General features: G+C 35.1%; 1 protein-coding gene across 6 annotated transcripts in view; it reads right to left on the bottom strand.

Moving 5' to 3' along the window:
• Positions 1–17,274, bottom strand: part of PAM (peptidylglycine alpha-amidating monooxygenase) — a 313,806-nt gene that overhangs the window by 142,362 nt on the left and 154,170 nt on the right. For all 6 annotated transcript variants that reach the window (XM_006900674.1, XM_006900675.1, XM_006900676.1 and 3 more), the window contains one exon: positions 269–317. In XM_006900674.1, the coding sequence (XP_006900736.1) occupies positions 269–317 (49 nt within the window). The remainder of the gene's footprint in view (positions 1–268; positions 318–17,274) is intronic.

The raw sequence follows: 17,274 nt of genomic DNA, 5'->3' as shown, positions 1-17,274 counted from the left end.
TGAATCTCATCAGTGATCATGTAAACGGTATTGGAAGTGACTGCAGCTCCAGCCAAACCCTGAGTACAGCCTCTGTGCAGGACAGTAAGTATACCAAGATGCTTGATCATAAAAAAAATGTTAAATAGTTAATATTTGTGGTTTTAAACCACTAAATTTAGGGTTATTTCCTAGACAGAAATAAATAACCAATATTGTACACATGTGCCTTTCAAGATTTCAGTGACTTTAATATTGTTAGTTATCTAGGATAACTGGAAGTACTTACGGTAGACGTGTGAGATGTAAGGACACACCAGAACAATCCTTGTGATTATCTGAAAGTGCACACAAAAAATAAACTCTTAATATGAAATGTGAAAAAGATATTCCAAATAACAATTTTTAAATTTAAATTATTGTAATTAACTATATGTTTCACCTGTCGTTTTTAAATAGATTTTCAATCATTCACAAACGTTTTGTCTCATCATATTAGTTACAATTTACCAGTCATTTATTACAGTCTCATCAAATCATCTTCTACCCTTCCTTTCTTTTCACCTTACCCACCAATCTGCTAATCTCTCCTCTTCTCCTACTCCCCTCCCAATCCTGTCAACACTCCATGATCGTTTCTGTATGTAAATCTTTCTCCACTTTATCCCCCTAGAGAGTTATACACTTCCTATTCTACACTGTTAATCGCAATCTATACATTTTCTGATTATCCTTTATCTCACATCTTTTTATCTATTATAATAAGGCATTCATTGTCTAACCATTTCATATTCTACTTGCCTTCCTTTCCCTGTTTTTATGACTGGTCTTATACAGTATTTGTCCTCTTGTGATTCAGTTATTTCACTCAGCATAACGTCCTCTAGACTAAAGCATGTTGTTCAGTGTTTCATTAGATCATCATTGGCTCTTATAGTTTATATGGCAGCTCCAGTAGTACAATCTGAAGGGAGTTATACGGCCCGAACATGATGTCTCTCTTATAGTTTTGAGTCCACCAGTGGCAACATGGGAGAAAAATTGGCAATTTCCCTCCATGCAACTTACACTGGAAACCTGCTTTGAGGGTCAATTATGAGTCAGTTCTGACCTGATGTCATTTATTTTAATGCATTAAAAAGCATTTTCATATTAATAACCTTCATTCATTTTCTGATTTAACAACAGAACTATCATGGAAAGCATTTTGGTTTATAGTATTTCAAATGACTAGTTCTAGCAATTTCTCACAGATACACTATTTACCAGCCATAAACCCAGAGAAGAAACTCTTCTTACTCTCCCCACTTTAACTATATTCCACATTTACAAAGAAAAGGCAGGCCAGTGCAGAGAAAACCCTGTTAATATGGTGCTTGTTTATTGTGAGCTAGTATACTAAGACTCAGACCATGTAGAGTGTGTGAAGAAGTTTTCTTTTCTGTGTCAATGGTATCATTAACATCTTTTAAACAATGGAGTGACAAGCTCAGATAAAGTGTCCACTTACCATAGTTGTTTTTATTGTTATGTGCTGTTGAGTCACCTGCGACTCATAGTGACCCTATTTTCAATAGCACTAAATCCTGCTCTATCCTGTGCCAATCTTATTGTCTCTGACACACCTACCGCCATTACCACAGTCACTGAGTCAATCCATCTCTTTGATGGCCTTCCTCTCCTAGGCTCTCCCTCCACTCTCTCTAGCATGATATCCCTCTCCAAGAAATGGTCCCGCCTTGCAACATATCCAAAGTACATCAGACGAAGCTTCACAATCCTTGCCTCCAAGGAGAAGCCTGCCTGGTTTCACCCTCTCTAGGATGAACCTGTTCATTCTCTTCCAGTCCATGGTATAGTCAATATTCTTCTCCAACACTACAGATCAAAGGCACTAACAGAGACACATTCACTTCCTCCATCCACAAACAGTGTACATGCAAGCCAAATGCTCAATGTGTTTTGAGAACTGTCTCTTGATTTTACATCATATCTTAGCATGAAAAGAACCCAGTAAATTATGTTTTGATCCCTGTAATACAACTCAGTTCATCATTCTTTTTTCTGAGTTAAGCAAACAAAATGAAAAATGTTAATAAATAAGTACACTCCTAGAGATCGTGAAATTTATTTCTGAGTATGAAATTTGCCAACAAATTTAGAGAAGCAAAATATGTTGAAATAAGAATACTAACTATTGACAGAAATAAAAAAGTCAGTTGGCACACAGTACACAAAGGCAGCATTCACTATCCCTACTGTATGACTGTGGTCTTTAAAGCTTTGGAGAGACCATCTCAGAAGCAACTATTGAATTTTTTTCTATCTAAAGTACAAAATAAGGAAGAAATCAAAGACTCAGAAAACAATCTGTCTAAAGGACAAACAGGTCATGTGAACTTCACCCTCTGTTAGCCTGAGATAAGAAGAACTAGAGGTGGACAATTACCTCTACCATCATGCATGATTATAAAACAAAGTCTGGAAAGAGTGCAAGAAAAAGGTGGAACAAAATTTAAAACCACAAAAAAAAGACCAGGCTTTGTCTAATATAGACTGATGGAATCCCTAAGACTACGGCCCTTAGAGATCTTTCAGATCTGAAACTGAAAGCACTCCTAGGTGGTTTTACCTTTCATCCAAAAAACAGACAAACTTAAAAAGTGAATATATCACACACATGAGGAAAGTACTCCTTGGATTAACTGTAACAGACCAGAAGGGCAGCATTTACTCAAGCAAAATCTAGAAGGTGGAAAAAGACAGGAAAGAAGATGAATACAAAAGGAAACCCAAGGGAGGAAGTAGGAATTACACTGAGGGAATCACCACTAATATAAAAATTGTTGCTGTTGTGTGCTGTCGAGTCAGAACCAACTTATAGTTAGCCCCCACTAGGTTTTCAGAAGCTGTCAACCGCATGGGAGGAGACTGATCATGCTTGGGAGGGTTGAGGGACAGCGCAGGAGGGGAAGACCCTCTATGAGATGGATTGATTCGGTGACTGGGGTAATCGGGATGGGTGTGGCAGAGGCGGTGCGGTTGGCGCAGGATAGAGCTGTTGTGCATAGGGTCGCTATGAGTTGCAAACGACTCGACGGCACATAACAACAACAACAATATACACATATATAATTAAATGGAAGCTTTCACGCAGGCCACAATAACAAGAATATTAGATACTGTTCTTTAGTAAAACTATCTAAGTTGAATAGTTATATAGTCAAAGAAAAGTATAAGAATAAGTTAGAACAAAATTTTAAACATGAAGACATAACACAACTCCATTTAGTAAAGTATTCACTAAATTTATAACTTCCCAACTCGTTCCCAATTCATTGCTGTCCAGTCAAAATGGACTCATATCTAACCCTTCACTGATTTTCCACAGCAGTACACTGCATTGGAGGAGACTAGGAGGACTTTTCCTATCTTTTTTTCCATCTTTTTCTCTCAGGGTTGATTATGGACAGGAACTGCCAGAAAGGGACAATCTTAGCAGCACAAGTCCCTGTTGACTAGGCCATAAGAGCTCCTTAAATTAATATCAGTTCTTTATTATTGTCATATATGATTGCTACACAATTGTTCATTTGTTTCTAATGAAGAGATTTATAGGGAGTAAAATCAATACTCATGGGGAACACTAGTCAAGAAATCAAAAGATGTGTTGTATTAGGAAAATCTGGAGTGAAGGACCTCTTTAAAGTGCTAAGACGCATGACTGTCAGTTTAAAGACTAAGATGCACCTGAGTCAAGCCAGAGTCTTTTCAATAATTTGCCATGCATCTCAAAGCTGGACAATGAATAAGGACGACAAAAGAAGAACTGATGACTATGTACTGCCAAAGAGACAAACTAGGCTACTTGGAGGAAGTGCAATCAGGGTGATACTTACAGGCAAGGATGGTGAAACTCCATCTCACATGCTTTGGGCATGCTATCGGAGGAACTAGTACTTGGAAAAAGATATCCTACAGGGAAAGGTGGAAAGTCAGAGAAAGCGAGGAAGACCCAAAGAAAGAGAGCTTGACACAGTAACTGTAACAATGGCCTGAGAATGGCAGGGATCATGAAGACAGTATGTGCTGCTGTTCATATGTTAACTGAGTCTTAACTGATTTGATGGCACCTAATAACAACAACATGTCATATCCTATAAGACAGTCAAGAAGATAACAGAGTTTAAAAAATTAAAAATTGAGTTGTTTTGTGTTCTATAAAGTCAGAACTGAAACATAGCGGAACCTCTGGCAGGCTTTCAGAGGCAGTTAATCACACAGGAGGAGATTGCCCATCCTTCTGCGGAGCAAACGGTGGCCTTGAACATTGAAAATTGAGTAGGTGATATGAAATGATTAGCATATTTTGGAGTAATATATTTTAAACTTCTCATTTATATATTAAAATAATGGTTCATGGAGAAAATGAGTTTTATATATTCGAAGTTATATCTCATAGAATATTATAAGGAAAGAGTGTGATGAACATACACTGGTCCACAATAAAAAAACTTCGCTTAATTGATAATAATCTCCAGAATTAGAAATACACGGAAGGAAAATTCAATAACAGATATACTTAAAAACTATACTAGTAATAAGTACTGGCCAGACATTTTTATAGAAAAACTTATCTGATTGGCTAGATGTATTGATTTTACAGAAAATTAGGTATTTAAAACATTGTGGTGTGTGCGGTGAAGGGGGGCATATAATACCTTGTTGTTATTATGTGCTGTAGAGTCAGTATAATGGTTGGGCTATCATTATCTAATCATGGAGTGGTAGCAATACAATGCTGTGTGGTTTTAAAAATTGTCATTATTTAATAATAGACAGTTACACAGGGACCCTGGTGGTGCAGTGGTTAAGCACTCAGCGGCTAGCAGAAAAGTTGTGGTTCAAATCCACCAGATGCTCTGCTGAAGAAGGAGGAACAGTTGCCTCCTGTATCAGTCAGATTCAATTTGACGGTACACGCATAAAAAAAAAAAAGGAAGAAGAAAAAAATAAATTCACAAGCCTCTCCGTGAGAAAAAGGTATGGCAGTCTTCAGCTGAAAACTCTGTGAGGTAGTTCTACTATGTCATATAGGGTTGCTATCACTTAGAATTCACTCAAAAATAACTGGTTTTCAGTAAGTAAAATGTACAGTTTAAAAATGACAATTTAATTGAGCAAAATTCTAAAATCAAGTTGTCTGAAAAACAGTAAAATACTTAAGAAGTATATTTATATTTGCATTTTAGGCATTACTGAAGATTTTTTAAATTTACAAGTATTTACGTATATATGCCCAAACCAGATTTTATTATTGTAAACGACATCTCTTCTGCAACAACGTTACTACCATGTGACAGGCAAAGTCCATGTGTTTGCAAATATAGGTAGACATGTCAGTGAAATCAACTTGAACTTCCTCCAACAATGTAGCCTAGGGCACTGTCCAGGTCCTGGATCATATCCACAGTTACCCTGTAGCAGTTGGCAGCTCTAGTGAGAAGCATATTTCAACCTAGTGTTTGGTGTAAAGGTTTTGACCTTCTAACTCCAGTATGATTTTTGCTACAGTAATATATTCTTATTTCCATAACCTCTACACTGATCTTACTTGTGGTGAATTCAGAAACATCAGCTAGTTTTACATATTTCACCAATGATTCAAATGTGTTTATCGTATTATCTTCCCTTGTGGTAAAATCAAGTATTAGCTCTCATATGAATCTATTAATGTCAATTTAGAAAGCTGTATAGGAAGTCTGTCTCTGACCTATATTATGAAAAAAGAGGAAACACTTAACACAGGTACTTCAGCTAATTTTTTAAAATAACATAAAATTTAAAAACAAAACTAGAACTAAGTTAGTAAATGAACTCAGAATATCAAAATCATATGTTGGTTGAAAATGCTGCTCAGAAAAACTGATTCTATGGCTAGAGTACAAGTAAAGAGCAGAGAGAGAAAGAAACAGGACAAATGGAAAAATTAAAACAGGCTAAAAGTCTAGAGAAATGGAATTCCATAGCTTTAAATTATGGGAATTTCTCCACTAAAATGGATGGCTTGACATTTCAACTTAAGTTTGTTTGAAAGAAAGGCAGTAAAATAAGTAGTTTCTAATGAATAATGCACTGTAAGTATGGAAAATTTCCATGTTTCAATGCTCCATGTTCAATATGTCCTCCCATGAAATTGACAGCCTCCAGAAAAACCACTGGAGGGTCAGCTATGAGTCAATTTCAACTGTGTTGCAATAAATTGAGTTCAGTTTAACTGAACAACCTAGGAAACTGATCTAGTACTCCAATGAGTTGCCTACATAAAGACTTTATCACTTTATTTGGAGCAAAAGAAAAAGTAAACCAATGGCAGCTATTATTATTTTGTTAAATGGCAAGTTTAAAATAATTAATATATGAATATTTTATTTTATAAGAAATTTGTCTAAGCATACAGCCCTAAGGTAGGAAAAGGCAAAACAGAAGGATTAATAGAAATGAGAAATAGAGAGGAGAAGTTGGAAGACTATGATTACATTGTAGGTATTCTGATTTGTATTCTAAAATGAAAAGTATATGAAAATAATCAATAGGCTTTATACGTTTTCTTTCAAATCACAATAAAAATAGAAAGACATTTTCAGAGTCACAGGACAGAATTGCTTTTACTGAATAATCTAAAGCACATCAAGTTTCTCCAACTGATTACTAGAGAGAGAGGAAAAGAGAGAAGGAGAGGGAGAGGGAGAACAGGAAAGAGAAAGAGAAAAAAAAAACCCACAAAATCACAAAAGACCAAGAAAGTAAAAAAAGTAATAAAAAAATAGGAAAAAGCCATTAAAAAATAAATTTGGATTGTTAAAAGATACTGCATGAAACAAATATGTCATAGTGGAATCCTTTTAACTACAAAAAAGCCTGATTCAGACGGTTCGAATGTAAGTAGATTAACAGCAGAATCATAATTTTAATGTAGATCTTTAGTTGTCAGAGATTATTATTCAGTCTCTCTTGGTGAAAGGATACACTTGGGGCCCAAGAGGAAGAGAGCAAAAATCAAACATGCTTTAATAAAATATAAACAACATTGTTTTTACAACAATGAAATTGTGGATTAGAAGCCACGGGGCCCAAAGAAGTAGCTCCTGTATTCTTTCAAGATCCCTCAAGGCTTTAAGTAAAGTCCTCCTAAGAACACTCAAGACAACCTGCTTTATTATGAGTTCCGAGTTTCAAGAAGTTCACAAGATGCCATTTGTGGAAAAGAAGAAAGATCTTTTAAAATGTTAATATTGGGAGGTTTTTTTGCCCCTTAAGTGAGTATTTATACTTTTATTCTATGAAACTGTCATCATAGATTCTAACAGCTCATCTTTCCAGATACCTGTATCTATCTTATTTGGGTTTATTGTTCCAAAGTAAACATGTTCTTTTCTTGGTTCCCAGTTTTAGCCTCTCTCCAAGATAATGTTGGTAAATATTAATCTTTAACTACTAATGATCTGCACTAACAGAGGACAGGACCCAATACATCCCCCAGTTAAAGGGTCTTGGATGATTATTATTCCTTTGTAGTAAAATAAGATTTTACTTTAATGGATTTCAACATATAAGGATGGAACTGCACTCACAAAATACTCTACATTCACTATGTCTTAAAATTCTATCAGAATGTAACAGAAGCTTTCATAATAGAGAAGACATTAACAAAAAAGAATAATTTCTTTTAAAAGAACTGTAAAACTGCAATAGCTATTGTCGTGGTAGAACATCACTGCAGAGAACGTATTGTGGTACTACTGGTGATGGAGTGGTAAAACTGCTAAGCTCCAGCCGAGAAGTCGAATAATGAAAGAAACTAGTTTTTTCCAGACACTGAACGAAACTTGAAAATAGCATTCAATCAGAATCTAATCTTGAGCAAGATGAAAACTGGATGACCACTCCACAGGGTCTCAGCTTGCTCTTTTTTTCTCCTTCCCTTCCTTTAAAAAGAAATTGCCCTCCTCAGCTAGGGAAAGGTGCATAACCACTGACAAGTATTTTATCAAATATACAGACTTGTAGAATTTAAAGACCTGAAAGTGACACCAGAGATGATCTCAACTCTTGCACTTTACTGATATGATAAAAGGGATGACGGAGATGCAAAGAGCTGATCAAAGTAACTCTACAAACTGGTGAAACCCTTGGGAAGTAGAATTATTTTAATCTTTTTTTTTTAAATTTTATTTTATTATTTGTGTGTGTGCCGTCAAATCAGATCTGATTGGTACAGGAGGAAATTGTTACTCCTTCTTCAGCAAAGCATCTGGTGGATTTGAATCATGTACCTCTGGGATTGCAGTGCAGCTTCTTGCTACTAGGCCACCAGAGCTCACCGGAATTCTTTTATCTTAATATTGATAAACCTTATTTATTAAAACATGCATTGTCTAATTTAGAGCATCCCAAGGTATTTTATCTAAAAAATATCCTGAAGGTAAAATAAAGGAATTAACCAGGAGTAGCTAAGTAATGGCTGGTACTTAAGTGTATCCACTTAAGCAGGAAGTTCATTCCTCTTAATGGAAGGTGAATGCATGGGATATGAGGTTATCCATCCCAAACTATTTAGCTTGCTTTTCTAATAATAGCTTGTAGTTCCTGCTTGGATTCATAGCTTAAGTAGTAAAGTAAGTATGTGGAATAATGCATGATAATAACCTATTACAATCCCATAGAAGTCTGCTGGTCTCTCCAAATTTTTCCCTCCAGAGATAGCCTTCTACAATTCATGAGCTCATCCTGTCCTGGTGGTTTCCTGCTTCAATAATAGGATAGGTTACCCATTGATCCTGAGGGAATCAATATATTGTTATACACTATATCCCACTAATTAGACAAGCTCTTCAGTAAGGCAGCCATGGATTGAAATTTACACACTCCCGGAAAGATAATAAATGTAAAGAATAAGGCACACCCATTATCTAAAACCCAAACAACAATTCTAGATAATGAATTCCTTCCTTATGGAAATACTGAAAACTTAGACTGAAACCTTTACTAACCTCATTAAAAATGATGTAATATCTTGAATAATCAAACTTATTTTCAGAAAAATTAGAAGTAAATAAAATATATCTAAGTATCAAATTCTTTCAGTCTGAACAAATGTATTGAATAAAACATAAAGAACACCTTCTTTACTTCCTGTTTTGAATAAAAACCCAAAAATTAATCGAGGAGAATAATGTTGTTGTTGTTGTTGTTATGTGCCGTCGAGTCGCCTGCGACTCATAGCGACCCTATGTACAATAGTAAACACAAATAATTTTATAACAATGTAAGTTAGCACAATAGGTTTTAACAAAGTGCTTGACTAATAATCAATAGGCTGGCAGTTTGAACTCACCCAACAGTATGGTAATGCAAAAGCCTGACAATCTGCATCCATTAAGATTATATTTTTTTTTCCATTAAGATTATATTAAGAAAACCCTTTAAAACTGGGGCCACTTGGAATCAGAATCAGTAAGATGATTTATATATATATAAAGAGAGAGAGAGAGAGAAAGTGTGTGTGTGTGTACATAACAACATATGTGCACAGATACTGTAAATATTATAGTTAAATGCTTGACTATTAACTAAAAGGTCAGCAATTCTAGAACAACAGCTGCTTCACACAGCTGCTTCACTGGAGAAGACACATGGTTAAGCTTCTCTCATAAATCCTCTTATGGGGCAGCTCTACAGGTTATCTGTGAGTCAAAATCAAAGCGATGATGTAAAACTGCAATATAAAAAGAACTTGATATTCTGCTGATTTGACTTTTACTTTATGTTCGAAATGAACATAATTGAGTTTGACTAAAACTAAAATCATGACTCTAAAAGTGACCTAAATATAGAGGAGGAGTTAGAAAGGAATTAATCTCTAAAGTCATATAACATCTCAGGTATAAAATTTCTTTGGTGAAGGGAAAGGCAATATACAAGAAGGGGATGATCAGCACAGTACCATGAATGAACCAAAATACATAGACACAAGAAATACAGTCAACAGCATGTATACAGGCAGACAGGCAATATGAACAGGTGTTAACAGAAATAAGAATTACAGAAAGTTGTTGTTGTTTTTATGTGACGTCGAGTCGTTTCCGACTCATAGCGACCCTATGCACAACAGCTCTAAACCCTGTAGATATTCTAAGTAATGTTAAGCAAAGTGTGTATAGAAAGAGTTTTCTTTGTAAACATCTATTCAGATCACAATAAAATAAAATCATTTTGAACATCCCTTTTAAAAGACTGAGGTCTTTTAGTAGATGAAATGTAGCCAGTTTCCTTAGCAATGGAAGTTATTACTGTGACTGGTGTAAGTCTGGCTGTGTTTGGTTTTGGATTTTTGTTTTTGTTGTTTTTATATGTAAAGTTGGGTCATGTTGTCATATAGAAAAGGTTACTTCTATACATTTAAAAAAATTTAGTAGAGAGATGGACCTATATATGAGAGGGAAATAGAAAATGAATAATCTATGGAATACTGACTTATGCTTGTCTGTTCATAGGTTGAATAAGAACTTTGGATTTAATGAACCTAATATATACCTCATTTGTGGGTTTTGACACTGTCTGGATTATAAATATAAGTCCTAGTCACCTAATAGTACCTGACAATAAGGTGATCACCCAAATTAACCACTAGATATATAGATATATAGATAGATATCTATCTATCTATATATCTATATCTATATATCTATATCTATCTATCTATCTATCTATCTATCATCTATATATCAAAGAGTTTTATATGTTGGTGTTTCTTTTTAAATTAGAGTATCTTCAGAACATATTTTTGAGTCTATTAAACTCTCTCCTGGACTATTTACGGATCCCTGAAAGCCCATACTCAGAAAACCAGGGCTGTCTGGTTACATATACTTTGATACAAAATAGTGTATCTACTAAAAACCTACCAACACCTTAAGCTGTCAGGGCAACTGGGTGGTATCAGTTTAGCAAGTATAACTGAAGAGGGGCACAAGCTGCAAAGAGGTTTTCCTGAAGGATGCTGAAAGCTGGCTTAGCAAACGCGCTTCGATGCTAAATAAAGCAAGCACTATTGGAAAAAAAATCTTCAAATAAAGAAATCCTTTTGAAGCTGTCACTGCAGTGAGTTAGCCTCTTTTGATTTTGTATTCACTGCTCTGAGACTAAAAATTACTAGCTTCCATTTGTCCTGTGGCAAGGAAGAGAAAATGCATTTATCCATCCTGCAAGAAGACGACTTTCACAAATGATGGCCTCTGCTGGTCCCAAAAGAGATCAAATGGAAAGCAGGCAGGCAAGCTCACCAGCATGCTTTCATAATCCCTCTGTGTGTGGAGGATGTTAGGCATGACTAATGTCAGAGCACTTTCCTGTTTCCGTCTTTTATGAATGTAAGAAGAAAAAGGGGAAAAAAACCCATCATCAAATACAGTGAATTTACACTAATTCTTTTGTCAGAAAATCAAAACCTGTTTGAGAGCAACACTTTTAAGACAAAGAGTAAAATTAAAAAGATTACAATAAAACAAAACCACCTACTCCAGCAAAGAAGTGGTTTTTCAAACACATCATTAATTTTTAAATTATTTATTGCATTTTAAATGTTTCATTGAACTATAATTTACAGAAAAGCTCAATTTTAAAGTGTACTGCTCTGTGATTTTTTTTTCACAAAACACAAGCCTATAACTACCATCCAGGTTAGGAAACAAAAGCCCTTGATTTGGGAAGAATCTGGGCAAAAAGACAGGATATGATGGACAAGGTCCAAAGGTGATTACTTTTATAAAACATAATACATGCGAATGACTATATGAAACATAATGTGAATAAATAACAGTATGAAACACAATGTATATGAACTTTGTAAGCAAACCAATAAAATTTAAAAAGCTCTTGACTTCTGTGTCTTTCCTGAGGTGTTTCAAATGTATAGTTTTTATGATAATGTTTGTGCCGTATTTCAACTTTTTTTTTCCTTTTCGAAGGTGTTGTATTTCGAGTAAAACCACGCACATTTAACTACTGAGTCAATTAGCTGCATGGCCTTTGCTATTGGTAAGTACCACTGAGTTGCGTATGCTTCATAGCGACCCTATGAACAACAGATATGAACCTCATCTGATCCTGTGCCATCTAAATCAATCAGCTCTAACAAATTTCAGTCCATTGTTGCAAACACTGTGTCAATCCCTCTTGTTAAGGGCCTTTCTCAATTTCACTGAACCTCCACCTTTCCAAGAATGATATCCTTTTCCAAGAAACTGCCTCTCTTAGCAACATGCCCAAAATATGTGAAATGAAGTTTCACCATCCTTGCCTCAAAGGAGCACTCTGGATACACTTTCCAAGACACGTCTGTCTGTTTTCCTGGTCCATGAGATATTCAATACTTTTCTCCAGCACCACAACCAAAGGGATCAATTCTTATTCTGTTATCCTTATTCATTGTCAAGTTCTCCAATGCACAGAAAGTGACTGAAAAGACTGTGGCCTGAATCATGTATACCTTAGTCTTCAAAGTGATAGCATTGTTCCTGAGTAATTTGGAAGAGTCTCTTGACAGCAAACTTTCCCAATGTAATATGTCTCCTAAGCTCCTGAATGTTGATACCAAGGGTGTTTATTGTAAATCCAATTTAGATGAAACAGAAGACAATTTCAATCTTTTCTCTCTCTGTTACAATGTTGTCTATTCATCCAGTGGTGAGGATTTTAATCTTCTTGATGTTGAGATGCAAGTCTCTGTAGTAAGTGTTTCAAGCCATCCTCAGGTTCAGCAAGCAAGGTTGTGTCATCTGCATAGCATATCTTGTTGATAAATTTTCCTCTGATTCTAATGCTGCATTTTCTGCCCACGTTCCTCAATTACCTGCTTAGAGTAGATTGAATAAATATGGAGAAAGTATACAACCCTGATGAACACCCTTCCTGATGTTAAACCATGCAATGTGCTCTTGCTCTGGATGGATATAAATGTTGTACATGATCACTGAAAATTATGATTTTTAATACACTCTCTCTCTCTTAGCCAAAAATGTAATTAATCACTTTTAATTTTTTGTTCTTAACATATCTTCCATTGCTTAAATAAAATATAAACAATCTCTTGAATTTTCCACATTTTAATATATGTATTTCCATCAGATACGGGCCTAAGAAACTTGGAAAAGGTCTTGAATTTTCCACATTTTAATATATGTATTTCTATCAGATACGGGCCTAAGGAACTTGGAAAAGGTCTTGGAACTATGGAAAAAGCAGTCGACAAAATAATAGAATAAAAATGGCACTTATAGAGTTTTGATAAAAAAAATATTTAAATATAATCTTAAATTGAAAGCAAAAAACTTATGCCTCATATTAAATACTTCATTAATAATTTCTAAATTATATTAAGACTATTTTCCCTTATGTAAAATTTACTCTCTCACTTTTTTTAAAATCTCAATTGTTATGTGCAATATGTTTTTCTTCTTTCAGTTGACTCAGCGCCTCAAAGGCTCATGGATGTTAAACAAAAACATGGAAACCTATCACTTACACCATCATAATTTCTGGAAGACAGGAAATCCATGTTCTGCAAAAGTAAAACTTAAGTAAAATCTATGTGGGTTTTTTTTTTATTTCCAATTAAAATCAGTGGCTGTAGCTCTATCAACTTAGTATTTTAATTCTGCTATTTAAAAAAAAATAGAATCTCACACTTGATTGTGCTTATGTGAAACCTTACTCAGGCCAGGAAGCAGTCTTCAGAACTGAGCAAAGAAACACTGCATGGTTCAAAGTCAGGAAAGGAGAGCATCAGTGACGCGTCCTGCCTCCATACTCTTTCAGTCTATATGCAGAACAGATCATTCGGGAGGCTGGTTTTCTGAGGAGGAATGTGGCATTATGCAGACAACACAACTTTGCTTGTTGAAACTGAAGCGCTTGCTGCAGAAGGTCAAGGCACAACATCAGGCAGACACTGTTTCTCACGATTGACCCAATTGGCAAGACCATGATAGAAGGAGAAGCTAATGAAGTTGTTAAGAATTACAGCTTGCTCAGTTCCACAAACAACAATCTTGGCACTAGCAGTCAGGAAATTAAAAGATGAATTCACTGGGAAAATTTTCTATCACAGACTATTCCAGAGTACTGAGAAGCAAAGATGTCAGTCTAGAGACTAAGGTGTGCCTGATCCAGGTCATGCACAGTTTTTGAAATTACTTGCTATGCATCAGAGAGCTGGACAATGACTAAGGATGACAGAAGAATAGAAGACTTTGAGTTATGGTACTGGAAATGAGTACTGACCATACCATAGTTTGCTAGAAGAACAAACAGGTTGGTCTTGCAGAGGTGAAATCAAGTTTCTCCTTGCAGGCTAGTAATTTGAAGCTCTATGTCACATACTCTGGGGACATAGCCAGGAGAGACCAGTTTTTGGAGAAGAATATCATGTTCAGAAGAGTGAAGAAACAGTGGCAGCAGGGACGGCCTTGGGTGAGGGTAGGTATGTCAGAGTCAGTGAGATTGGCTCAAGGTAGGATAGGTTGTAGAGCTATTGTACATAGGGTTGCTATGAGTTGCAGATGACTTCATAGCACATAAAAACAACATGAAAAAGAAACCCAAAACATATAATTTACCTATAATTGAGTATAACTGAGGTCATGGTTTTAATTGGGGACTATATTTGGAACATCATATAATATATATTTAATTTAGTGTTAATTTTCATTCAGTCAGTATGTTTCTTTCCCAATAAAGATTAGTAATGTTTATAAGGCACTATAAAAGGAAAATCACTATATAAATGCTAACTATAATTATTATATTAACGGAAAAATACTAGGATCACTGGGAGCTCTGATGGCCTCACGCTAAGTTGTGCTGATTACCTAAAAGAAGCGCAAGTGTTTCTAATTCAACCAGTTGCTCTGCAAAAGAAAGATGGACAATCCCCTTCCATGCGATTGTCTGTCTCTGAAAATCCATGGAAAGGTCAGTTATGAGTCTGTTTTGACTTGACAAAACATAGCAACAACAATGATCAAATGTACTTTAAGGAAGTCTTAACACAACAGTAGATAAAGTGATATTATAGAAGTTTTACGGCTTCTGACAAGATACTGTTCTACATTTAGTTATTGATGAGAGTTGGTTAATATCTCATAGATATTTTTTATTTCTTATGTTAATTATTCCATTCTAGTAAATTTAATTTCATTAACTGTCATCATGTTATAATGACCTGATAGTTGACCTTCCAGTGGATTTTCAAAGGTTGTAAAATGTATAAAAGGAGATTGCCCAACTTTCTTCTGTGGAGCAGCAGGTGGACTAGAATTTTCTGCCTTTGGATTGGTATTACAACTCTTTACCCGCTACGCCACACAGAGCTCCCTTCAGCCCCAATAAATCATCGTATTTCTTATGTAGTTTTTTCATGATAATTACAATTTTCAGTATCCTAAACTAATTTGAAGACTATGCAACAGACATCCATGTGTATTATTCCAACTTTAGACTTTCTTGATGGGGCGAAATATATGTGAAGAAGCCCTGGTGGCTTAATGGGTAAGACATTAAATAAAAGCCAGCAGTTTGAATCCACCAATGACTCTTTGCTAGAGCAAGATGGTCAGTCTCCTCCCATATACAATCTCAGAAACTTAATGCAGCGATACTATGAGTTGGAGTTCACATGACAGTACCGGGTTGTTGTGTTTTGGTTGTTTTTTTTTTACAAGTATAATGTACTAGAAGGTAATTCATACTTCTTGTTGTTGATTGCCTTCGAGTAAAGCATGACTCATGTCGACCCTATGAATGAAAGGCCTGAAGCTCCTCTACAACTACCAAACATTTATCAAAATTTATAGTTTCCGGAGGCATGTTATTTAGGAGGTAGATGCTACTCCTGCTTCCAAAACTAGAAAGGTCTAATATGTGACAGACGAATTTAAAGAATTAGACTTTTAAAAAGAATTAAAAATAAAAATCAGTTCTTCTGATATCCAATCAATATAAATAAGCATAATAAGAAACATTTTTTTGTTGCTGTTGTTTCTGTTGCCAGTAAGGTGCCATTAAGTTGAAAACCATGTTGGAGTATCAGCTCTGAGTTGCTTCCATCTGAATGACACACAACAACAACAAAATAAACAAAAGAATGGAATCTTGCCCAATTCTGTGTCATGGTCTGTTGTATGTACTAAGGAAAATAAAATACTCTTCAAAGTTTACAAAGATCAAAAAAAGAAGAATTGAAACATGATGAGAATAAATGGAGGAGAAAATGAAGCTTTTTAAAATTGGATCAAAAGAAGAAAAATGTTTTCATTGGCAGAAGTCAGAGGGTCAGAAGGGAAAGTTCTGAGTTTATTTTGCTAACATTTATAATTTTTGTAGTTGAATACTTTTCTTTAGACACTTTTCTTAAAGAGGATAACCATATTTAGAGTATTTTTCAATTTTTATGCTAACAATCAAACTAACAAAGAAAAATTGTTGTAAATGGCAAATAGAATGTGCAGATTCTAGCACTTCTAATGACTTTATTCCGTTATCAGAAGTCCTGGAACACAATAAATACAAACATAAAAAGGCAATCAGAGTGAGGGGGTAGAGAAAAATGCATTTGCACGTGTTGTGAGAAGAACACCAAAGCAAGAAATAAAAACATTCAAATCATGCCTGTATTTCTGTGTTAAATTGCATTACATTGAAATTGAACTACATTACCTAATTTTTTGTGGACCTACAGCACATAGTAACAACAACAACTAACAATGACTGCTTTAGTTCTCCTCTTATTTTTCCTGATGAAAACAGAAATGCTATGTTGTCAAATGGACTTAATTAATTGGTGACTATGGCAGGAGTGGCATCCACTTCCTAAAAAACATGCCTCCAGAAACTCCACGAACTTTGATAAATGTTGATAGTTAAAGAAAGGCTTCAGGCCTTTTGTTCACAGGATCACTCTGAGTCTTGCTCTACTCAAAGGCAATCAACAACAATAATACAGATAACTACTTTGAAGAGAGGAAATAATTACGAGCTATTTTTAAAGACATGAACTGTAAATCTAAATGAAGGTTAAACATAAGCCTTTCTTAAAAGCAACTGGAGAGTAAATAAGACATTTGAAAATCTAAAACACACCGAATGTGGAAACTACAGAACAATTTCACTGATTTCACATGCAAGCAAGATTTTACTGAAAATTATCCAAAAATGACTGGAACAGCACATCAACAG

The sequence above is a fragment of the Elephantulus edwardii genome, unplaced genomic scaffold (genome assembly GCF_000299155.1).
Source record: "Elephantulus edwardii isolate Elephantulus edwardi_28Jun2011 unplaced genomic scaffold, EleEdw1.0 scaffold00290, whole genome shotgun sequence".
Lineage (NCBI taxonomy): Eukaryota > Metazoa > Chordata > Mammalia > Macroscelidea > Macroscelididae > Elephantulus > Elephantulus edwardii.
This window is presented reverse-complemented; position numbering and strand designations above follow the sequence as displayed.